We start from the raw sequence: 24,660 nt of genomic DNA on the forward strand, positions 1-24,660 counted from the left end.
AAAAAGGTGCGACCGCGCAATAACGAGTCTATATATTTTTGCAGATACACGGCGCGTGTCGATAATCCAATATTTATTTATGAGCTCCGTTTCTCCCCTGGCCGTCCGTAATGAATCTAGCCCCCGCGTGTACACGTCTTCTGAAGCTAAGGCGTGTGGATGTGCTGTTATTATCGGACGGAAGAGAGCATCGCGGGAACACAGAGTAGTAGCAGCGGCAGCCGGGCAATATTTCAGAATTTTCGAAACTGAATAAATCGGCGAGTTTGCAATAAATAAATTCAGCGGGAAAGAAAGTGTGTGTATAGAGGGCAGAGAGAGAGAGGAGAGGGAGAGTCTCTCGTCCTCGGTAATTTCCCGGCGGACTGACTCGAGCGCGCTCTCGGCGGCGTATAAATTTATCGTCTATTTGTCTTATCAGGAGTCACTTCGACAGCTGTCATCTCAATTCTGTAAAGTGTCGGCCAGAGCTTATTTCACGGCGAGGTATTTCCGCAGCTTCCCCCGTACATGCACAGAGAGCCCCGAATATACCCGTCGGTTCAGCGGGGGCACGTAGACTCTAAACAGAGCCGACATATGTTCATTACTTACACGCACACGTGCGCCCGCGTATAATACGTGCTTCCCGCTACGTATGCTCGATATCGCCGCGGCCGCGGTGTAAACTAAATACGCATTCAGCGCTTCGTTATTTCTCTCTCTCTCTCTCTCTCGCGCTCGCGCTTGTTCATTCTCTCCGCTTTTATTCGATTTCTCTCTCTCTCTCTCTCTCTCTCTCTCTCTTTATTTCGCCTCTTTGTGTATAACCCGCTCTCTCTCTCTCGGCAATGTCCATTCCTTCTCCGCACCCTACCGTTTCCACGCTATTTTTCCTTCTCTCTCTTTCCAGCCGCAGCAGCAGCAGTCGCCTTTATTTCGCGCATTTTTTCCTCTCCCGCATTTTCTATTTACACGTCTGGCTCTCGCGACTCTTTGTCTCTCCTTCTCTCCCTCTCTCTCTCGGTCTACGTCTGTCCCTCCTTTGTGTCCGCGGACTCCCTCGATCCATTCTCGCGTCACTTTCGATAGAAATCTCGCGCACTCGTACATGCACTCAACTCATGCAGAGAGAGCTAGAGATTCGCGCGTCGATCTCGAATGGACGCGCCGCGTTTTTTCCGCTCCGCGGCGTTGCCACCACCGTTACTGCTGCTCTCCCTCTTTTTCTTTGGCGCTGCTGCTGCTGCTGCTGCTGTTTTTTTTTTTATTGTTCGCGCGTACAGCCCGAGCAGAGAAAAAAATTAGCGGCATCGCGCGCGAAATGTTACGTTATAATGGACGCGTCGGGCGCAGGACAAAAGCGTCATATTCCGGAACGCGTGAAACGCGCGCGCAGGCTTGTTTTTAGAGACAGCTTTTCCGCGCCTTTGGTCGGCGGCGTCGAAGCTTAATTAAAAATTGCGCGTATAACAGCTGCTCTAGCTGTGTTCCTTAATCAAAGCGACGTCTCTTTCTCTGTTTAATTACAATTAGAGAGCTGTCTAGCTCGCATATAATGGGACGCGCGTCTCGAGCGTCGAACGCACCTGCGGCTTATTCATAGCTCTATACTATTCCGGAATAATTATCACTCACGCGATAAGAAAAATATTTCTAATAACTCGCATTCCGCAGGCGGACGTGTTTGCTCTCTCGCCAAAAGGAGAAACGGGATTAAAGCTCGCGTGCGCGCGCGCGCGCGCGAAAAATCCCGGCTTTCTCGACGTCAACTCCAATATTATATAACGTTGCCGGCGCTCGCGCTCACACACACACGCACACACACACACACTGTGTACGTATACGAGATTCCGGATTAAAATGACTCTAATAACTCCTGTCGCGCCGCATGCGCCGCTCCGGCTCGAATGACACGTTGATGCTTCGAGGTATATACGTGCATAGTCCTATACACATTGCGAGGGGGTAAAGGGCGACGCGTATCCCATTTGGCCTCATCCCTTATTTAATTCCGCCCGCGCTCGGCTCTTATACGCCAGTTATTTTTACGCGCGAAAAGAGAATAAGACACACTCGAAATGCGCACGGAGGGCCAAAGAGAGAGAGAGAGAGAGAGAGATGAAAGTATCAATGGAGAGAAGAGAGCTTTTATCGCTCTTTTATCGCGATGATAAAATAACCGAAAGTGCGGCCGAGGAGGGGTGTATACGATGACGGAAAATTGGAAAGAAGCGTAGCTCTCTCTCTTGCGCGCGAAAAGTTCCGCTCGATTTCATTACCTCTCGCTCTCTCCCTGTGTCCTGAGTTTTAGCGCGCGATGACAATAGCGAGAGAGTAGCAGATGTTCTCTGTTCGCCGTTGATAAAGTTGCGGATATTTGCTGATTAACCGCGATTGACCTACTTCTCTCTCACGATGAAATTTTATTCTCCGGAGTACGTAACTCCGTAAGCTCGTTAAAATCTATACAGGCCCGCGAGCGTCGCATTTATTAATTCCATCCGCGCGCGCGTATCGCACAAAAGAGAGGAGCTGTCGCTGAAATACCTGCTCGATACGGCGATTAGCGGCGAATTCGTATTTACCAGTCATAAGGATCTTAATAGGCGCGACCTACAACTGCAGCAGGGCTGAAAACCATGATAATCGAGTGCGCGCGCCAGTCTATGCGATTCGTAGAAAATGACGTGACCCAAATTCGAGCGATCTTGATGTACAGCTGAGAGGGGAGCACAGAGCGCGCGAGGGCCATTATCTTAATTATTCTCCGTCTCATCTGTCGATTTACCGTCGGATAGAGCGAATCCAACGCGTAGTCGCACGCGCGTTTCGCTCTTTATAATTGAACGTGAGCGCACCGGCGGAACGAGAGCCGTCGCCGTCGCCGTAATAATAATAAGCCACCCACGCGCCGCCGGATGACTTTCAATTTCACGCGCGGCTCTCGAGGGCGCAAATACAACGCGCGTGACATATTTAAGGAAGAAAGTACACCACTCGCTATGTGTACGTGTGTTTGCTTATCGTTAACTCTCGAGTGTGTCTAACCGGTTTTCCCCCCTTATCGGCCGTGGCGCTTAAAGTCGTGGTAATAAGTTTGCTCTCGAAGCGAGCTCTAGTCGCGTGTAATTTCGAAAATAATACCATCGCATTATGCACGCACGGGAGAGAGGAGACGCGGCGAAATAGCCGTCGCCGCTTCGGAAGAGTAGATAGACAGCTCGTCGTCGGGGAAAAGTATCGCAATAACGACGAAAGCACATAACGCGCGCGAGCAACGCAGCAACGACGTGAATTTTTCGAAAAAAAAAAACAACCAACGAACGCTGGGAGGGGGTTATTTCGAGAAAACTGGCACTTTGTCTTTTACAGCGACGTTAAAGTTCGCTCGTAAAAGCTCGACTTTTTCGCGCGCGCGAATCAATGTAAGAGGGAAGCTATGCACGCGCTTTTCTTCGCAAATTTTTCTCTATACATATATTCTCGAGTGTAAAGCTATTACGCGCGAAAAATATACGAAAGATCGCGTATCGCCGCGGGGCCGAAGCGGAGCCATTATCCTAAAGCCGTTATCTTAATCGCGTTAGCTATGGAAATATCTTTAATCGCTTTTGCCCGGCCGGCCGCTCGCGCGCTGACAATCCTACGCTTGGCTAATCTACGAGGGAATTTTCATATCTTTGTTTGCGCTGCTGCTGCTGCAGGGAAGGAACGGGTTAGCGCTAATTTAATTGATTCCTCGGCAAAGCCCCCCTTTCCGGTGATAAACAATATTTGGAAACTTACTTTTTTTCCTCCCCTGATATTCTAGGCTTATAGGAATATTAATCGCGAATTATGCGTACAAACGACGTTAACCCAGATTCTTGTATTCTCTCGTGCCATCGGCTCTTTAGCCGCGGAGCTTATACGAATTTTTCCCAACTTTACGATTTTTTCCGCGTTCCTATAGCCGCGGCTCGCGTGTTTCCCGGCCACATATGGTCGCGCGGCCGGGCGAAGAAATCCAAAAGTCTCTCTACTCCGAACGTTTTTACGTTTCGACCTAGTGTATACGGTGCGAGCGGTCGTAAATCTCTTCGCCGGAAAAAAAAAGTTTCTCTATTTTAGCCTCCCTTATCATCCAGCAGTATACGAGTGTACTCGTACATAGACTGTCTCCTATTCGAGAGACGTCAATCGCAATAAAGATACAACCGACGGGATTATACAATAGATCGAGTACACAATAATGCGTATATGGGGGAGCGCAACCTGCTTTTCCCCGCGCACTGATTCTCCCCCGCCTTTCGTCGAATTTCGTCGATATAAATGTATACATATATGTAATATAGAGGCATAGAGTATCGATCAGAGAGTAACGGCGTGACACGTACCGCTTGTCTGTCTTTCACATCTAGGGTGCGGACTGCAGCAAGAGCGTCTGCCCGGTGTTGTGCTCGAGCCACGGACAATACGGCGGCGGTATGTGCCACTGCGAGGAGGGATGGAAGGGCGCCGAGTGCGACATTCCGCTCGGCGACTGCCAGGTCCCCGACTGCAATCAGCACGGACAATGCGTCAGAGGCTCCTGCGTCTGCAAGCCCGGCTGGAAGGGCGACTTTTGCTCCGAGCGTAAGTATTATAACGCGCATCTCTCTCTAAACGTTCTCTCTAGCTCCCGCACCGATTATAATTTATCCTCGCGCGCGCGCGCACACACGACGGGGAGAAGCTTTCCTTTCTCTCCGGGGGGGAGCTTTGTGTGTGAAAGGCCTCTTTTTCCGATCCGCATAAATTGGGCGCGACCCAATGCATACTAATTCGTCGATTATTAATGCGGCTGCTGCAGCGACGTAAGCGAGTCATCCGCACGTGCTGCCGTCGCCGCCGCAGCCGCTGGTTTTTAATGAAACGGCAAATTAGAAAATTTCGTGCTGCGCATGCGCGGGCAAGATTATTGTTGTTTTCCGCGATTTTACGAAACTCTATTTTAACAAAGCGCGCGCGAAAACTCGATAGAGAAATTCTCGAAAGTGCGTCTCACCGTCTTCCAATATTCCCCGCGCAATTTCGCAATATCCTCAGCTCTCCATATGCACACGTTCTCGATTTTACAGCGGACTGCGCGGATCCCAACTGCGGTGGTCACGGGGCATGTGTGGCCGGCAAGTGTTACTGCAAGGCCGGCTGGCAAGGCGAGCGATGCGATCAGGTCGACCAGCAGGTCTACAAGTGCTTGCCCGGCTGCTCGGACCACGGCACCTACGACCTCGAGACGGCTTCCTGCGTTTGCGAGGAGCACTGGACCGGCGTCGACTGCTCGCAGCCCAGCTGTGGACTCGACTGCGGGCTTCACGGAACCTGCGAGAAGGGACGCTGCAAGTGAGTGTGCGCTATTGTACCGAGAGCTTTGCTCGTATGCTTATCGGAGAGCTTCGTTTAACCGGAGGATGTGGCGATTTTTCGCAGGTGTCAGGACAACTGGACGGGAACCAAGTGCGACCAGAAGCCTTGCGATCCGCGCTGCGCGGAGCACGGCCAGTGCCGCAACGGAACCTGCGTTTGCAGCCAGGGATGGAACGGGAAGCACTGCACGCTGCGTAAGTGATAGCGGTGAAATGTTTCGAAAATCCACTCTGTACAATTTACTCGAAATAAAATTCATTTGGCACCTTAACAACTTTGCAAACAACAAACTGTCTCCTCGCTGTATATAAACGAGAAAGCATTCGGCAAACGCAACTCGGCCGTGATAACTCACGAAAAGCTCTCGCGCCCGTGAAAACTCGGACAAGATTTATCTCGGAAGCGAAAAAACGAGTATCAATTCGAAGAGACATTTTTCTGGGTGTCGGCGCGCACTCGCACACATACACACACACACGCGCGCGCACGCACACACTCTCTCGACTCTTGCCGCACGGCGCATCCCATCAAACCGGTTAGCACTCGACCGACCATAAAAAAAGAGCATCCTTACAAAAGGGGGTGGCGCGCGAGAACGGCGGTGCACTTTGCAAAGTGAAACAATTACGGCCGAGAGACAGTGTGTATGTATACGCGACAACACAGATGAGAGGGAGAGATGCGCAAGTGTGAAACGCCGCGTGTAAATTTTCCTTTCAGCGGGCTGCGAGAATAAATGCAGCGGACACGGCTCGTGCACGCCCGTCGGCGGCGAATCCAGCTGCGAATGCGTGGCCGGCTGGGCTGGAAGGGACTGCAGCATTCCTCTCGAAATGGTGTGCGACGACGACATTGACAACGATGGCGGTGAGATAATAAAATAAATTGTACTTCAATATCGCTTTTCGCTGCTGCTGCTGCTGCTGCTGTTGCGGCGAAAAATATCGTCCGCGTGTGTGAGAGAGTCTGTGGAAAATGTTTGCCTTTTTTCGCAATCACCGATACACTCGTTGCCCGACGTATTGATGTTTATAATTTTTGCCGGGCGAGTAATTTCACAAAGCTTCCTTTTTTTCTATCTATGCGGGCATTTCAATCACGTAATGTGGACAATCGGTACGACTCTGTTTTCTTCTTTTGTCGTTGTTATTATCGTTGCGTCGACAAAACAAAAGGCAGGTTTCCAATCGTAAGCGCGAACGCTTCCAATTAGTTCGCTTAATGAATCGAACCGGGTTTTTTTTTTCGGGGCGGCTGTAAGTCATTCGTTTTGGCCGTCTATAATAATTGCATTGTTTTTTTTTCCAAAAATATACCCTCTCTATGGGCGACAGACGCATTGCGAATTTAATATACGATCGCAAATTAATTCGATGCGTTATTAATTTGAATTTTGCTATGTATACACGATTGTGCAATCATCAATAATTATTGTACAGGCGAATTCGATTGCAACAACTATTTGACAGTTGAGCAATAAGCGAGTTTCAAAATCGCATGAAATATGTATACAGCTGGTGAACATTACAGATTTATCAAATCATACCTTGAGCGAATTACGTGAGCTACGATAGCGTAGATATTTAATTTTCCAAAACCAATAACAAATTTAGAAGGAACCGAATAACAGCGAATTACAGCATTCATTGCGTATCGCGAGAAATTTAAGCAATTGCCGGCAAGCATTAAATAGCAAAGCCATCGACTAGGAATTTTTACCCCGCATTGATTGATATCGCAATTCCATGCAAACTCGATTCTGGAATATCGAATAATTATCCGTCTCGTCGATTCCGCGCCAATCTATTCACGATACTCCTTCGATACCGGCTCGATAGAAAGTTTTTTTTTTCCTCCATCGGTTTGTACACAGAGAAGACGCTCGCTTTATCAATCCATTAACGGAAGATTACCGCGCGCTATTGCAGTGCAGCCAGTATATAGCTTCGGTCGTGCGTCGACGACAGAGATCTTTATGATTTTCTAAGCGGGAAATCACAAATTATCATCAGAGTCACTTGATCGCAATGGAGTTTAGAGTTGATAGTCGCGCGGGCGCAGCGAGAGTCCGCGTGGTTTAATCTTTTGAGCGTCCAGAACAATATACGAGTTGGATGCTGGCTGCGCCGCCGTCGAAAGTACGTATACCAATAAAGCCCCAAGTGAGTCTTGGTTTCGAACCGGCCCACTGGGTGCACACGCACACACACACACACACACGCGCGCGCGCGCGCAACTAGGTTCTCGAAAAAAGCTCAACAATTTTAATTCAGCCTCGCTCGAGTGGCATCCTCTCTCACTCGGCGCAAACGTTATTACGGCAAATTTTTTCCGCGCACCAGAATGCAAAAAGAATTACGAGTAGCTGCAGCAGCGGCAGCGAGTGCGAGAAATGAATCTCTCTTGGTAAAGAGAGAACGAGAGAGGGAGAAAGAAAGAAGAAAATTAAAAAAGAGAAAAAACCTTTGTGCGTTCCCTTTTCCAGACGGAACGAAGGATTGCTCGGACAGCGAGTGCTGCTCGCAGGCGGTCTGCTCGGAGCACTTGATGTGCATCGCCAGCAAGGACCCGGTGGAGGTGCTCCTGAGAAAGCAGCCGCCGAGCGTCACGGCGACGTTCTATCAGCGAGTTAAGTTCCTCATTGAGGAGAACAGCGTGCAGAGCTACGCCCGCATAGACGAGTACAGTGAAAGGTAAGAAGACGCCAATTCACTCGTAATTTAAGTCGGCGACGCGCGCAATTCATTCCGTCAACCGGCGGGGCAGCCCCCCGCTCTCTTTGTGCATTTATTAAATTAATCCGAACTATGCGGGTTTATTCGCAAACAGGCACGCGAGCGCGCGCGCGCGCGCGCGGGGAATTAAAAAAATAAAACGAAGGAAAGAAGAGAAATTTTAATCAAAGTCTAGAGTTTCAGTCGGAAAGTAAAATTAAGAAGAAAAAAAAGAGAGGAAGTATATACAGCGAGGCCGGAGATGTACGCGCGCAGTGCGCGGAAGAAAGAAAGGAAGCGCAGATAGAAGAGAGAGAAAGAGAGAGAGTAAGAAAACAAGCCTCACGTAACTTTGCCTTTTTTTCTTCCGCCGCACTCTTGCGCCGTAGATAACCAGCACGTATATACATACCTGCGACGAACGTATATACAGTCTAAGCCATATAGAGGATATTATTGCATGCCTATATAGACGTACATATATTTTTAGGAGAGCTGGTCGATCGTATTTCTGCCTCGAAATGGAAGGACGTCGATCTTATTTCAATCACATCACTCGAGTTTATTTCTCGAATACGCGATGCATATTTCACGCGCAGCGAGAGACATCCTTATTAAAAGCTCGCCTATCTATTCAAATTCATTCTCGCGAGGATTCGCAATTTCGACGCGTCTGATGTGGAGCGCATTGATTTTGCTCTTGATAAAAAAAAAACTGTATGCACTCGCGAATCGTTTGCGCCGAGTATTTTCCATAACGAGTCAGAGATATCGACCATCCTCGAGAGTATATACGTGTGTATATAAAACGTGAATGATAAGGAGAGAAGCGATCTTTCAAAGCAGAGACGGGGGCTGTGCGACATAAATTAAGAATGAGAGAGAAAAAGCAAAAGACATCGCTTGTATATAATATATACATCTACGAGATATAAATTCAAGCAAAAGTCCCTCCCCCAATCTGTTTCATTAAATGCAAAGCGGAGATTTAGCATACACAAAAAAGTACATGGATACACGTCAAGCTTGAGAAATGTACGTGTATACGCATTGAAAAGCATAAGTAAAAAAAAAAAAGAAAATAAGGAAAAATCCAGATGGGGGACGACGATCGACCCCGTCGAAAGAAAGAAAGAAAAAAGAAAGAGAAGCCCTCTTTGAGCCCTCCTCTGCTCCTTGTGTATCACCTCCCCCCTTCTTACCCTCCCACGAATGCCAGAAGCACTGAAATCACCTCGGAAGCACACCGATCAAAGGACCCAGCAACTCGCTCGCGCTATTTGCTCTTCCGTTTCCCGAGGCGAGGGATGTCCAAGCGACGTGGCAGAGCAACTTCCTTCTTCCTCCTCTCGCGACTGGAAAATTCACGGGAAATTCGCCGCTGTGAAATTAACCTGCTTTGGACTTTTCGACTGCTGCTGCTGCTATACGCGTCGAATCGTCGTCTGCTTTCAAGGCTATGCCGTTTAGCGTTTTCTCTCTATACTCGTAGTCGGGAATCGTCGTCGGATATATGCATATAAGAGCTTGTTTGCTTCGGATCTCGCGCGGAGACGATTAAAGAAAATCGCGCTGCTAGAATCGTTTCCGTTCATAGCTTCTCTTTTGTATGATTCTTCTCGAGTAAAGTGCCGTCGCGCTGATCGAATCAGTTTTGTGGGGGGGGGGGGGGGGAGGGTTGAAAACGTGTCTCGCGTCGTCATCCGGTGCTCGTACGAGGTGTGAGACGTTACAAGTTCTCAAAGTGCCTCTGGTGTTCGCGGGGTTCGTGTTCGTTGTCTAGTGTTGCTCTTTTGTGTATAACCCACCTGACCTAAAACCTCAAGCCCCCTCTCATATGAGCCCGAAGCGGCCAACTAGCGGGACTGTATAATAAAATCAAAGGATATCTTAAAAAACAATCGACAAAAACAAAAAAAAACTATATAGTTCTTTTAAAAAAATATAATGTTTGGTGCAGTAAATAACGTAACTTCCTGTGGAAACTCTGTCGCTCTGGACGACTTGTGTGTAGCAACATAAATTAAAAGGAGAAAATTTGCCGTTTCAAAAAGTTTGCAAAAATTGTCAGATATTTTTCTATAAAGAATGCCTCAACTATATACATGCATTAATATTTCAAAGTTCACGAGCTAGTTGCCCGAAACTTTACTTGACAAAGTATCTTCATTGAGGTGACGTCAAAAGCATCACAAACGCTTCTGCGGAACATTACAGCACATCAAGCGGGGCTTCTGACTGACGCTGAGTGTTAAATTTATGTTTATATACCTTATATATACCTCTCGCGTTCCCGCGTACAAATACAATACCGAAAAACAATCGCGACGATGTTTCTCATAAAAACACACACACACACACACACACACACAGCGTACACGGCTCTTTTTTCTCTTCTGCCAGCGTTTGTCGTCAACATGTGCTGTATACACAGAGACGCGAAATATATTTCGTCTTATACGCGCGGCTGTATATCGAGCGCCTAAAAATATCGACATTGAAATAAAAGTGTGCCCGCGACGAGCTTCGGGCTAGATAACATGCTCCGGATTCGCTGCGAAAACAACTTCGGTTTTGCAATCTAAATATACGTACATATACATCCCGTGCATTGGGAAACAAATCGCGCAGAGATTCTTCGGTCGAGTGTATACGTAAGTGAGAAATCAAAAATATTTGCTGTAGTTGGTCGGTCGGAAGCCTCGCTCGAAATTGCAGCAAAAAAAGATAGTTTCTACATATAAAAAAAAAAGAGCGCCAGAGAAAAAGCATTTCATACAAACATGGTATCGACAGATTGATATAGATATGTGAAAAAAAGAACAGCAGTAATAAAAAAAAAAGGAAGGCGTTGCGTTGCATGCGAATCAGGACACTGCCCGCAGGCCAAAGTCTGTCTCTCTCTCTCTCTCTCTCTCTGTGTACTATATACTCGTTGCACTTCGGCCGCGCTCCTTTTGCGCGCGCCTGTGACAGTTTCGCGGCAAAGTTGGGCTTGCAAGCTGCTCTGATGCACAATGTCTAGAGAGAGAGAGAGAGAGGGGGGGAGGGATTCAACCGCGTGTGCTAATATGGAGAAAGGGAGCCTAGCTGCAGCGCATTGAAGGCAGCGCGCAGTGTCGTGATTCGAGCGGCTAGAAACGACCTGCCTTATATACTACTACTACTACTACTACTATACTACTACTAGCAACAACAACCGCCGTATATAACATCGTATGGTTGACACAAGTTAGAAATTCGCTGATGCGCTCTATATCTCGCGGCTAGTGCAGCGCCGAGAAGCTGCCGCTTGTTATCAGTCCGGTCCGCTCTGTATACCGCCCGCTGCAGGCCCTTCGTCGCGCGCGCAAGTTTATTAAGACGCCCGGAATGGTAATTCCTCATTTGTTTACACGACGTTATACTCCGCGCGCGCGATTGACAATACACCGGACTCTCTATGTCTGCAGCACTTACCTTGTGTATTAAATGAGCTCTACTCTCGACCGGATTCTCCTCCGAAGTTTGTTCGTTATACGCTCCTCCTCGGGGCGTCCGAGATTATTTTTACTGCTCCGGGGCTTTCTCTCTCTCGTGCATCGCAGCAAAGCGCGTATAATACCCGCGCGGTATTAGAGAGCTAGCTCGACGCTGTAATGAGTTTATTTATTAGGCCGTAAACTCTATACACCTCCGCGAGATTTTCATTTTCGACTCGCGTTTCTTTCTTTCCTCCACTCATATGTGCGCTAAAGTACGATACAGTCTATACATCCTTTGTACCGTCTTCTATTCCGATTCTTATTTTTCTTTTCCTTTATTTTTCGCCGGTTTCGTCTATGGCGAGGGTCGCTCGCTGCGAGAAGATAATCGTAAGCTACGACGACTTTATTGACCGTAAAAATCGTATGCGCGCGAAATTACTTTCTTTTTCATTTGCGGGGCTTTGGCCGTAATATCTTGCAGGCCACCCTATACGTATACCGCCGCTGGCTGGGCTGTTGGCTCAATCAATTAGAGTAGTGCTAAATGTGGACTTAGTGCCGAGCGCACTTATTTGTCGTCAAAACTGACAAGCTGCCGCGCGAGATTAATTATTCTCCTCGACTCTACTGCTGCGCGTTATTTGTTTATTATGGTCAGTAAAGTCCGAGCAGCTTTCGCAGAGATGACTCGCGGTGTGGGATTAGTAACGATCTCCCTTCGTATACGCATCAGCGTTCTTCGGTCTGTAAAAATAATTTTGCATTCAGCGATAGTCAAACGCAGAAGATGCTTCGCTATTTTATTACAACATATCCGCTGCAAGCTTGTTTTTACAAACCTTCTGAATGATATACGAGTGTATATAGAGGCAGACGTTACGATTTCGACGAATCCGATAAAAAAAAAGTTCATGTCTATACCGTGTGCTCGTCAACCATGTACAACCAGAATAATAAGAGAACCAATCGATACCATCAAAAAAACATAAAAAACAAAAAGAGCTTCGTTAAACTCCGGTAAAAAAAAAACAACAACAACAGTGTATAGGAGAGATCGCGAATATATTCTATTACTATATCAAGGATCACAAAACTCTGTAAATGTCCTATGTTGTGTAATTTCCAACTTGTGTCCGTCATACACGTTAACCACTCTATGTGTTGTCACGAGTCTGTGAGTGCGTGGGAGATTTCATGCGTGTTGTCTGTCATAAAAAAAAAAATTTGCGCGACTGGAGAGTGATTTTGATTTTAGTGTGTGTGTCTACGTCTAATGTTTCTGTATTTTGACCCCAAGCGAGAACGTGCCGCAAAACTGTCGCCGAGTCTGTCCGTATATTGTCCGTCCTTTTATCTATTTCTCTCTCTCGAATACATTATATACGTTCCTTTTTGTCTGAGATTTTTTTTGCGCGCGCGTGCGCACGCGTCATCTTTTTTCGCGAAGCCGGCCCTTTGTCGGGTCCGAGGACACAGAGAGAGAGAAGAAAAAAGCGCGTGTGTACTATATGTATCCGCGTGGACGGACTCGCGAGTTAGCTGCAGAGTCGCTCGGGGTCGCAAAATGTGGGTTCTGTGACCGTGGTAACGCCCTTTCTTCTCGTTGGTTTTCTCCCACACGTAGTACGTTCTGGAGTTCCTTTGAACCGCGGTAAGTTGCAGCTCAGCTCTCTCGCTAATCGTTTATATCCAAACAAATTTATTTAAAGAAAATCATCCACTTGCTCGTCGCTCTATTTTTCATTACTACATTTTTTTTATTATTTATCGTTCTCTTTTTTTTACTCAATCTTATATGTGTACTCTCATTTCACCCCCTCACACGCATATGTTGTATTCCTGTGTACGCATACGTTATTGCCCTTTTTTTGCTCTCTTGCTCCAACATCACCATGTAAAAAGGACTTTTTCACGTTTATTTTTTTTCTTCTTCTTCCTCCTCTGTATACTTTGTTCGCTCGGTTCTGTTCAGTTTCTCTTGCTTTGATTTCCACAACCGCCCCGGCAGGGGAAATGTTTCCTTTTCGTTTCGGATTATCAATCGTAAACAAGTCGCGTCAATGGAAAACCAGTTTGAAAAGAACATTGAAGTCGTGAAAGTTCTCTGATGGTCCAATAAAAAGGCCGACTTTTCAAAAGAACCTACTTTTCTCTGCATTATACACCAGCGTATAATGCGAATTCAAAGATCAGTGCCTCGATTCGAGCGATTTGCTTACGATTGCATTTTTCCCTTTTTCTGTTCATATAACGCTCTCTCATCACATTGTACATTATTGTTATGTTTAATGATAAGTCATTTCTGCTTGTTAATCGTGACACCTGTCCAGCTCCTCTTTTTTACGTTCTCTCTCTCATGCGATACTCGATCCGCACCGATATTCTCCGAGTTAATTTCTTTTAAAATTGACAATTGTCCTTGATTCAACACCTTGGTATGTAACCGATGGAACATCATCGTCGATGCGGGTCAAGTATCAACCATGTCACACGTTATGTACAACATAAGTCATGTATCACGCAATTTAAAAACTCCTATCCTTTTGTTAATATATCTGTGGTATGTCGTCAGATTGTTGTTTTGTTATGTCTTGTCTTCTTGCCATTTAGTAATACGTTTAAATAAGTCCTGTTATCACAGTATGCCTACATGCCATTACGACGATCTGCATACATCTTGATGAGGCTTGTGTTCGTTATATTGCCAGGCTTGCACTCACGTATACATGTCACCTTTTGTCAAAATACAAAACGTGTTAAAGTCCCATTTGTCTGAACAGCAGTCAGTGAACGTCCTAAAGCATATACATTTTGTTTTCCTTTTTTTTTCATTCACACAACGCCTGTATTTTATTTACCGCGACGTATATCAGCCGCGAAACTACGATATATCTAATGTAGTAATAACAACGATAGGGAACAACCACAACTAAATCATTCATTTGTTTTGTCTTGTAAAAATCTCAATAAGAAAATAGAAACAAAAAAAAATAAATCATAACAATCAGTCAGTATAAACGTTAATAATCAAAAGAAAAAGAAAAATTGCTGTGTCGGATTAGTCGACACACGATTCACCCGGAAGTCCTGTGAAAATCCCAACCCACTTGTCTGCGTCTAAATAATGTGCCTTTTTCAAACCTTCCCGTTGACCACCACTCTCCAATCTCAACAAAAAAAAAAATAATCCAACGAAACCCTGTGTCTCGTCTTTTATCCCCGACTTATCCAACATCCGGTCTAAACAATTACTCTGCAAGCTTGCCAACCCCCAAACGTCCGTCATCCCGAGGTCCGTTCGACACTTGATTAAAGCTAAAACTTTTCTCGACACTTCGCAAAAGCGAAATAGAGAAAGAGAGAATATAACGAAAAAAAATGTGAAAGACGGACGGATACATAAAGCTATAGAGACAGTAGAGAAGAGAAATATATATAGAGTGAGAGTATAGATAGAGAAAGAAGGAGAGGGAAGAAGGAGATGTATCATGATATATATCTTTGACAGATAAGGAAAGATTAAGAGAGATCAAAATGAAAGGAGACGAGAAAATAACGGTATATTGATAGCTTGTCGGTGGAAGACTCGCGATTCTCGTATATTTGAAAAATAGAGATGGAGCTTTGAAGGAGAGAAAAGAAGCTTACCTAAACCGCAACTTTTCTACGCCGCGCGCTTCCATATACGCCCGTCGAGCCGTTTATTTATACTTTTTTGCTTTTCAAGCGGCCGTTATTCGTTACGTGGGAACTGTTAAAGAAGTATAACATATAACTTGCTGGATATATATAATTTATACATTTATGTGCATGCTAGCGAAAATTTATAATCAAGTGAAATTTATCAACAGTTGCGTATTAACGATGCCGAAGTGTAAAGCTGTTTTTATACAAAGAAACATTTACAATCGTTGACAAAGGCGCAAAGCGTAAGTTTTGCGTTGTAATGTGCTGTCTTATATAATTCATTCGATATATTGTTGCCATTAAAAACGAAAGCATCAGGTAGGTCTCACTTTTGATTACATTAACGATGTATTGCCGAGCAGCCTATATACTTTTGTTTTCTTTAGTCATTAGCACAGTTAAATCTTAGTATACAAAGCATCCTATAGACCATATACTACTTGTATTATATCGATAAAAAATTCAAGTATTATACTTTAGCGTGTATATTCTTATCACCCACTGCAAATGTTTCTTTTGTAACAACAGAGATACACTCTGCGACGATGAATTTTCAGTAAAAATCGACTCGATTGCGAATGTAATTGCTATACTTCATTAACATTCCATGAAATAAGCGCTATATACTTTTGTCACGATAAATTTCATTATAGAATTTTCATTTTATTTTTTATCGCTTATCACTCGTTTAACCCGAATCACATTGATCTTCGAAACGTTCAATTCGCCGAATGAGTTTTTATCTCGGCCGATTATTATTAAAATTTATATCGTCAGCGGAAATTATTTTTAATTGTTTGTGAAGGCCCGATTATGAGCGCGCGGTATCGCGCGTTTTTTCCCTCGTGTACAAAAGAGCGAGTTGTCGCTCATAATGAAAAATTCCGGGATCTTGATAAGGAAAAAATAAAAAATTATTCCTGGCCACTCGGGGCGCTAACAAGCCGAGATCGTTATCGTAAATCACGCGTCATGTTATAACTAATCGCTTTGAAATTCGTGTTTCCTGAACTCGAGGGGTGGCCTCCTCTATGAAAAAAAAAACTCATTCACAGAATTGGATGTTCGATCGTTAACGATACGATTTATACTTATTTATTTATTTATTAGTTTCGTCGTTAAGAAAAATGCGGTCGATAAATCACTTAAAACAACTGATTTCGTTCCGATATAACACTTTGCTGGTTTTTTAAAAAGTAAAAATAATCACGAAAAAATGTATAATACGATTTATTTGTTTCGTTTCTCGATACAACTTCTTACACTTGATTTTTTACACGCGAAATTTAAAAAAGATTAAATAAATATGCAATGTTCAAACGATGGGATGTAAAAATATAACGAAATACAAAAAAAAAACAGTAACTTTCCCGACCTTCTGTCGCATATTGAGTTTTCGGCAAATCGCTCAAGACGAGTGCCAGGCTTGGATAGATTACATTGCATCGATTCACTATAGTCATTATTCTCCCGACACACCACACGGCTACTGTACACGTAATAAAAAACACACTCATACACGCACACACACACAGAAAGACATACAAACAGACACAGACACCTAATGATATGATTATGAATATGCATGAGTTCTACCTCATTAAATTTCGCCTCGAAGTAACAATGTAGTACTTTCGTTCTTATGTTATAAGTATATAAATATGCCTATACATATAAAATATACGTTATATACGTATAGGAGGAAAAGTGCTCGCTCTTTCTCATCCACAGTGACTCTCTTTCTCGCACGCGGATATGCCGCGCGTATTATACATTACAAACAATAGAGTAATGCGATACGCAGAGCCGCGTAGCCTCGCGGGGAGCTCGATTCGATGGCAGCTGCTGTAGCGTATAACACCATACCAGCACCGCCGCCGCCGTTGCCGCCGACGGAGCAGACCGACCATCGTCGCAGCCTCCGCTGAATTTAATTCGGCATTTTACATTTCCGCATCGGACGGACACGCAGGAGAGAGAACGACGCTGCTGCCACGCCGAAGCTCTCCGCGCGCACTCCGCAGCCGTCGAATCGATCGGCCCCGCGCGCGGCTGCGGGCCGCCAAAGAGAGAGAGAGAGAGAGAGAGAGAGAGAGAGAGAGACCTTTTCCGAAAGCCCAGTCAACCGCGCCGATTCTTTTTTTCGCGCGATGTGCGCTGCTTATATCGCACGGCCAGACGTAATTGACGCACGAGTCGGCGGATTGGCTGGGTGCGAAGCGTGTGATTAATAGCGGGATAGACCGTCATATTTGTCTGATTTGTACAACAGTCGAGTTGCGGTGATGCGAGGCCAGGTGGTGACCGAGCAGGGCCTCGGCATAATCGACGTCCGGGTGTCCATCGACAAGGACCAGAAGTTCGGCTTCACCCTCACCAGGGCCGGAGGATGGTAAGCGACAATTTCTATTAACGCAAAAATGTCGCCGGGGAGAAGGACATTATTCTAAGAGGAAGGAACGGGAAAAAAGGGAGGGGTGGGGGGGTAGAGGCTTTTATAGAGTACGTGTCTCTGAACGGTTAATTAAACTCGTAATAGGTTCGACATCCTCGTGAACGGCGGAGGCGCGGTGACGCTGCAGTTTCAAAGGAGCCCCTTCAAGCCGATGAGAAGGACAGTTTTTGTCCCCTGGAATCAGATCGTCGTTCTGCCGCCGGTCGTTCTAACGATCGGCGAAGAGGGTGAATCCTTCAAGTCGATTAATCAACCGCCCAGTCCGGCCATCGGTGAGTAAAACTTTCGACTCCTCTATTATACGCACCGAACTTGCTTATATTTATACCCATTCCGTGATTGTCGTTGTGTTGTTGTTGTTGTTGTTGTTAAACATTATGTGCGATACATAGGAGGCAAAACCCCAGGTTTTCCAGGCTTCTCGGCGAATCTGTTCGACGAGCACGGGCCCTGCATGGAGCACGACCACGAGACGCTGCGCCCGATAATCGTCGGCACATGGATGCCAGAAAAGGTTGGAGGCCTGCCAGGCAAGAGTCTCGTCTTCGCCGAGACTCAGGTTCGTACCCCTTTATATATTTTCTTCTTTCCTCAACAGAGAGAGAGAGAGAGAGAGAGAGAGAGAACGAAAAAAACTCGGAATATTTATCAGGCACGCGCGGGCGCGTCAACTATTCTTCTCTCTCTCTCTCTCTCTCTCTCTTTCTCTCGCACTCGCGGCGCGGCGAACGTGCGTGGAATGTCGTGCAAAAATTTTGCGCTCCGAGCGACAAAACGAGAAATTTCATTTCGCGCATACCCACCCGCTGGCGCGCGAGCATAGTTTTGCGAATCAGGATTTTCCGAGCCCCGGGGGAGAATTTCGTAACCCGATTCTTCCGTGTGTCGCGCAGATCGTCCAGGAGAGCATCGCCATCCCGGGCTCGAACCTCCATCTGATGTACCGGAGCAGTCAGGCGGCGGGCTACCTGTCGACGGTGAAGATGCAGCTGACCGGCCCCTTCATACCCAAGAGCCTGACCCACGTGCACGTGCACGTCGAGATCGAGGGCTCGCTGCACACGAAGACGTACGAGGCCGACCCGGAGCTCACGCACACCTTCGCCTGGAACAAGCGCAACGTCTACAAGCAGAAGGTCTACGGCGTAGCCCAGGCGCGCATCTCCATCGGCTACCAGTACTCCAGCTGCGCCAGCATCATCTGGGAGACCCAGACCGCCACCCTCCAGGGCTTCGACGTCGACATCTCCGACGTCGGCGGCTGGGGCCTCGACATCCACCACCACTACAACTTCCACGAGGGCATCCTGCAGAAGGGCGACGGCTCGACCCTCCACTTCAAGCAGTACCCGCGCAAGGTGAACGTCGTCATGGGCACGGGACAGCGCAGAGATCTGTCCGGTCAGAACTTCGACGGCGGCGCCAAGGACGCGAGACTCCTGACCCCCGTCGCCCTCACCAGCGGACCCGACGGCAGTATCTACGTCGGCGACTTTGATCTCGTCCGACGCATCACGCCCGAGGGCAATGTTTACACTGTTCTCATTCTCAGGTACGTTTTCAGCCCTTTGACTGCTTGCGGACTCTACATACATATGAGAGATGAGTTCTGCGAGGGCGTGTTTAATTTATTTTTGTTTACCGAACAACGGCCAAACAGGGAATTTTTAAAGGGGCGTCCGTTTGATCGGGGGAAATCGAGTTTGCTCCCGGCGTTTAAATTTTACGATGCTGCTTTCAGTGCGACCCAGGTCGCCTACCAGTACTACCTGTGCGTGTCGCCGGCCGACGGCCATCTCTACATCAGCGATCCGGAGAAGCATCAGATTCTGAGGACGTTAACGCTGACTAACGTCAGAGATCCCAGGATAAACATCGAGCCAGTCGTCGGCAACGGCGAGAGATGCATCCCTGGAGACGAGGGACACTGCGGGGACGAGGGACCAGCCGATAAGGCCAAACTCGCGCATCCTAAGGGTACGTATAATGGGTACGCGCGCAGGATTTTATATTCATATCGCTTCATGCCTATTTCGGATTGAGCTCTGCATGAATATGCAGAGGGTGCGCAGCTGTCCGACCTTCGCTTTCCGCGTGTAAAAGGCGCGAGTCTATTATTCAGGCCTCCTCTCGCTCGATCGTGAATTATTAAAATGCAGAAAGATAGCAAATTTTCGTTGCATGTCTGAATTGAGAAAGTTGACGCGAATCCGCCCCGCACTGCTGGATCGATGGACGCGGCTCGTAATCCCGAGCCGCTCGTATAACTCGGCCAATTCCAAGCTGCGCGCTATACTAATCTGGAAAATTCGGGGCGTTTCTCGCTGCAGGCATCGTCATAGCGGCGGATAAAACAATGTTTATAGCGGATGGCACGAATATCCGGGCGGTCGATCCGAACGGCATAATTCACACTCTCGTCGGTCATCACGGCCACCACAACCACTGGTCGCCGGCTCCCTGCATCGGCGCCATACCCGCCCAGCAGGCGCAGCTACAGTGGCCCACGGGCTTGACCCTCTCGCCTCTCGACGGCGCGCTCCACTTCATCGACGATAGGCTCGTGCTCAAGCTCACGAGTGACCTGAAGGTGCGAGTCGTCGCCGGAACGCCGCTGCACTGCACCAGCAGCGCCAACAACGCCGAGCTTCAGAAGCTCGTCAACGCGACGAGCACCTCGTTGGCCAGCAAAAAGATGGACGAGGTGCTGGGCTCGGTCCTGGCTGTCGCGTTCTCGCCCAACGGCGAGCTCTACATCGCCGCCAGGGATTCGCACAGGGTCAACACCATCCGGGTGGTCGACTCGGCCGGTAAGATGTCGCACTTCGCCGGGCAGCAGCGCGAGGACATGCGCGAGCAGTGCGAGTGCAACAACACCACGCCGAGCTCGAGCGACGCCGAGAACAACTGCGCCTGCATCGACGAGTCCAGCAGCACCGAGACTCTGCTCTCGTCCAACGCCAAGTTCACCTCCATCTCCGCGCTCACGGTCTCGCCCGACGGTGTGCTCCACGTCGCCGATCAGGGCAGTCTGCACATACTCGCGCTGGAGCCCTACTTGCCCAACCACGACGACAGCGGCGAGTTCAACATCCCCTTCCCGCCCTCCAACGAGGTCTACGTATTCAACAGGTGAGTGCCTCTCCGCGAAGCAAACAAAAGAATCAGTTCAAAAGTTCGGAATAACGAGACCCGAAAATCCTGTCAATTATTCTCAAACAGATACGGACAGCACGTGGCGACGAAGGACCTGACGTCGGGCAAGACGCGCTACTCGTTCCTCTACAGCAAGAACACGAGCTTCGGCAAGCTGTCGACGGTGACGGATAGCGCGGGAAATAAAATACAGTTCTTGCGGGACTACAGCAACGCGGTGAGCTCGATCGAGAACACGCAGGATCACAAGTCGGAGCTCAAGATATCGGGAGTTGGCTTCCTCGAGAAACTGTCGGAGAAGGGACGCGCGGAAATTACGCTTGGATATGACAGCGACACGGGACTGCTGACGAGCCGATCGGGGGTGAGTATACGACTATACTGCTGCTATACGCACGCACTAGTTATATGCCAGACCTTTGTTCTTAAAATCTGAGAGCAGCAGCAGCAACACGAGAGCTCGAGGACGACGGGAGACATACGAGAGCGACTGCTATTTTCAGCCCCGACTCGCGAAAACTGATTGATCTCTTTGAGGATGTAACCCGGTATAGAGTCGTGTGTGCTCCGAGAGCTATATTGCCGCCGCTGCTGCAACTCGATTCGCTATGAAAGAAAAACGAGATCGTCTTGTCTGCTCGATAATTTGTCTATATCCTTTTAGCGAGACGAAGGATTTCGAAATAATGCTATTTCTATGCGGGAATGAAAAGTTGATATTGCAGAGATGGGAGGCTATTATAAAATCTGTACTTGCATATTCGATCCTGACTAAAGATTCAGTAGGTTACAGAGAGCGAGATTATATAATTCCAGGGTAACTTGATTATACATGAGGCAAAGTTAAAAAAAAAATTATCAATTTCGAAGTCTAACGTCTCATAGGGATATAAAGTTCAGCAACATTGATTAATCTGATACTGGATTTCAATAAAACATTGAGCAGAATACGCTCTCTGTAATATGAATTCCTTCGAACCACCGAGTTCTTACCTCTATTTTTACGCTGCGCTTTGGCTAAATTATTTAGGAGAATTAAACGTATTTCAAATTCATTTCATTTTAAATTAAAAACCCGCCTGCCACATTAACCACGTTTTCAAAAACACAAAGCTTTCCGCGAAATTCTCGGTATCTCCGCATCGCGCGGTTCTTTCTCTCGAATATGAATTTCCTGCGAATATAGAAATTTTACGAGCCAATAAAGTGAAATACGAAGTTTTAGGGGACTGCACTTGATTACTCGTTTTAAGTTTATCGTGCACGCTGGTGCTTCTTCTTCCAGGGACTCGAGACTTACATCTATACCTACGACGACCTGGGTCGGGTAACAGACGTCATTCTCCCGACCGGGGAAAAAGTCAAGCTGACATCCGATCTCTCCACCGACGAAGGTCTCACCGTGAGAGTAGCCGCCCCACTGCAGGCTCTAAAACGCGGAGATAAGCAGCGATTTATGGAGTTCAAGATGAGAAATGAACGCTCGAAGATGCTCACCATTACCGACGGTATGTGTCGCTGTTTCCCTCCTTGAATCGGGCGCCGACGAGCTTTTATTGGAATCTCGACGCTCGAATGAATCATATCCTCCCCACCCAGCCGAGTACTTCTTTTATATTTCTGAAAAATGTTGTCGGTTATCATTTTTTTTTTGTCGGTACTGCGCGCTGCGCTTTTTCCTTTTCGAAAACAAAAAGCTTTTCAGCCTTTCACCCACATTTCAAAAAACGCAACTCCTCTGTTCGCAGGCTCAATGGTAAAGAAAGCTACGGCATTCACGAACAGCACACTAGAGGTGAATCTGCCTGGTGGCGGGCGCATCATAAGCGCGGCAATGACGAAGCATCCGTTGCTGAAGGCTTCGCTGCCCGTCGAGGCGGAAATGCTGCCGATGTGGAGCTATCAGGTGATGTCGCTCGGCGAGCTGACGAACGTCATGACGACCACGTACAATCTCGTCGGCGACGTCAGTCATCTGCAGCAAACGCTCAATCGCGAGATCTGGGTGAACGAGTCGCGCATTGTCAGCGTCGAGTTCGAACAGGCCTTCAGTCGCGAGACCTTCTACGACAAGTTGCGCAACCCGCTGCTAACCGTCACCTTCGACCCCGCGGGACTACCTCTTCTCTGGCAGCCGCACGAGCACGGCCACAGTCTCAACATCAGCTACGATCGTTTTAATCGCATTCAGAACTGGACCTGGGGTCCGTCCGACGAATCTTACGGATACGACAGACAGGGACAACTGGCACAGATCACCAACAGTCAGGATGGAACCAAGACCTATACCTATAACGATCAGAACATGCTGTCGAACATTACGCTGGCCAGCGATAGGGAATTCAGGCTGCTGTATGACGACGACGGTGGTCTCAAGAGTATCATCCTGCCCTCCGGTACGCAGCACTCGTTCTCCTGCCAGGCCTCGCTCGGCTTCATGCGAGTTACCTACACGCCACCGGGTAGCACCAGATCCTACCTGCAGCATTACAGCCACGAGGGCAACCTCTTGCAAACAGTCTTCCCGGGCGACGGCGCGAGAATCGTCTACCGCTACCACACCTCGGGACAGTTGGCGGAGGTCGTGCACGGCGACGGTAAGAGCGAGATGAGATACACCGAGATCGGACTGCCCTCCGAAGTCATCCACTCGGAGCGCGATGTCGAGTACAAGTGGGACTACCAGTACAGTGCGGGATTGCTGGTCGAGGAGAGGATTGACTTCGGTGCCAAGACCGGCCTGAGCAACGCCAAGTTTACCTTCGACTACGACTCCAACTTCCGGCTCATCGCTGTACAGGGTAGGATTGGTGGTCTGACTCTGCCCTCGCACGTTATGGCCTACAGCTCGAAGACTGGAACACTTGAGCAGATCGGCCAGTTCAAGGTGTCGCGGCCTTATCCCAACGAGACCAAGGTTCACGACGGCACGGCCATCTTTTCGCGAACGACTGACATGCGTTTCCTCGAGACTCAGATCACCGTGACTATCCACAATCTGGAGGTCTTCAGGATGGAGTTCACTCACGACTCTAGGGGTAGAATCAACCAGACGCGTACGTACACGAGGAATGTCGGACTCAACGCTTACACCAACATCAAGAACTACACCTGGGATTACGATGGCCAACTGACGGGCGTCGAGGCGCAGGAACCCTGGGGCTTCCGCTACGATGTCAACGGTAACATGTTGTCGTTGACTTATCGAGGCAACACTATTCCCATGGAGTACAACTCGATGGATAGAATTATCAAGTTCGGCGAGGGTCTCTACAAGTACGATAATCGCGGACTGGTTATTCAGAATGCCCGGGAGGAAAGGTTCAACTACAATGCCAAGGGGTTGCTCGTAAGAGCTACAAAGAGAGGCAGGTTCGACGTCAGGTACTACTACGATCATCTAGATCGACTAGCCGCGAGAAAGGACAACTACGGCAACGTGACGCAGTTCTTCTATAACAACCAGAAGAGGCCGTACGAGGTCAGCCAGATCTACAGTCCCAGAGACGGAAAGTTGATGTCCCTGGTCTACGACGACAGGGGACACTTGATCTACGCCCAGGTCTATCGACACAAATACTACATCGCCACGGATCAGTGCGGAACACCCATCATGATTTTCAATCAATACGGCGAAGGAATAAGGGAGATCATGAGGTCACCCTATGGTCACATAGTCTACGACTCTAACCCGTACCTGTACTTGCCTGTCGACTTCTGCGGCGGTTTGCTCGATCAGGTAAGATCGTACTATTCTTATAAAAGATCCTAATTGATAACTTTGATGAACTCGTGTGCCATATACTTACCG

General features: G+C 47.6%; 1 protein-coding gene across 5 annotated transcripts in view; it reads left to right on the plus strand.

The window, feature by feature from the left end:
• The window catches only part of LOC100119575 (teneurin-a), a 74,023-nt gene that overhangs the window by 41,380 nt on the left and 7,983 nt on the right, over positions 1-24,660 (plus strand). Inside the window, exons 6-20 of one of the 5 annotated variants that reach the window (XM_016984235.3) lie at positions 4,383-4,596; positions 5,082-5,346; positions 5,434-5,564; positions 6,091-6,237; positions 7,856-8,063; positions 13,176-13,202; positions 17,511-17,630; positions 17,778-17,965; positions 18,101-18,252; positions 18,587-19,245; positions 19,435-19,670; positions 20,024-20,825; positions 20,916-21,213; positions 22,135-22,357; positions 22,598-24,588. In XM_016984235.3, the coding sequence (XP_016839724.1) occupies positions 4,383-4,596; positions 5,082-5,346; positions 5,434-5,564; positions 6,091-6,237; positions 7,856-8,063; positions 13,176-13,202; positions 17,511-17,630; positions 17,778-17,965; positions 18,101-18,252; positions 18,587-19,245; positions 19,435-19,670; positions 20,024-20,825; positions 20,916-21,213; positions 22,135-22,357; positions 22,598-24,588 (5,661 nt within the window). Of the gene's footprint in view, positions 1-4,382; positions 4,597-5,081; positions 5,347-5,433; positions 5,565-6,090; positions 6,238-7,855; positions 8,064-13,175; positions 13,203-17,510; positions 17,631-17,777; positions 17,966-18,085; positions 18,253-18,586; positions 19,246-19,434; positions 19,671-20,023; positions 20,826-20,915; positions 21,214-22,134; positions 22,358-22,597; positions 24,589-24,660 lie in introns of all 5 variants that reach the window. The other 4 variants (XM_016984236.3, XM_016984234.3, XM_008205261.4 and 1 more) reach the window with 4 other exon arrangements.

Source organism: Nasonia vitripennis, chromosome 3 (genome assembly GCF_009193385.2).
Source record: "Nasonia vitripennis strain AsymCx chromosome 3, Nvit_psr_1.1, whole genome shotgun sequence".
Lineage (NCBI taxonomy): Eukaryota > Metazoa > Arthropoda > Insecta > Hymenoptera > Pteromalidae > Nasonia > Nasonia vitripennis.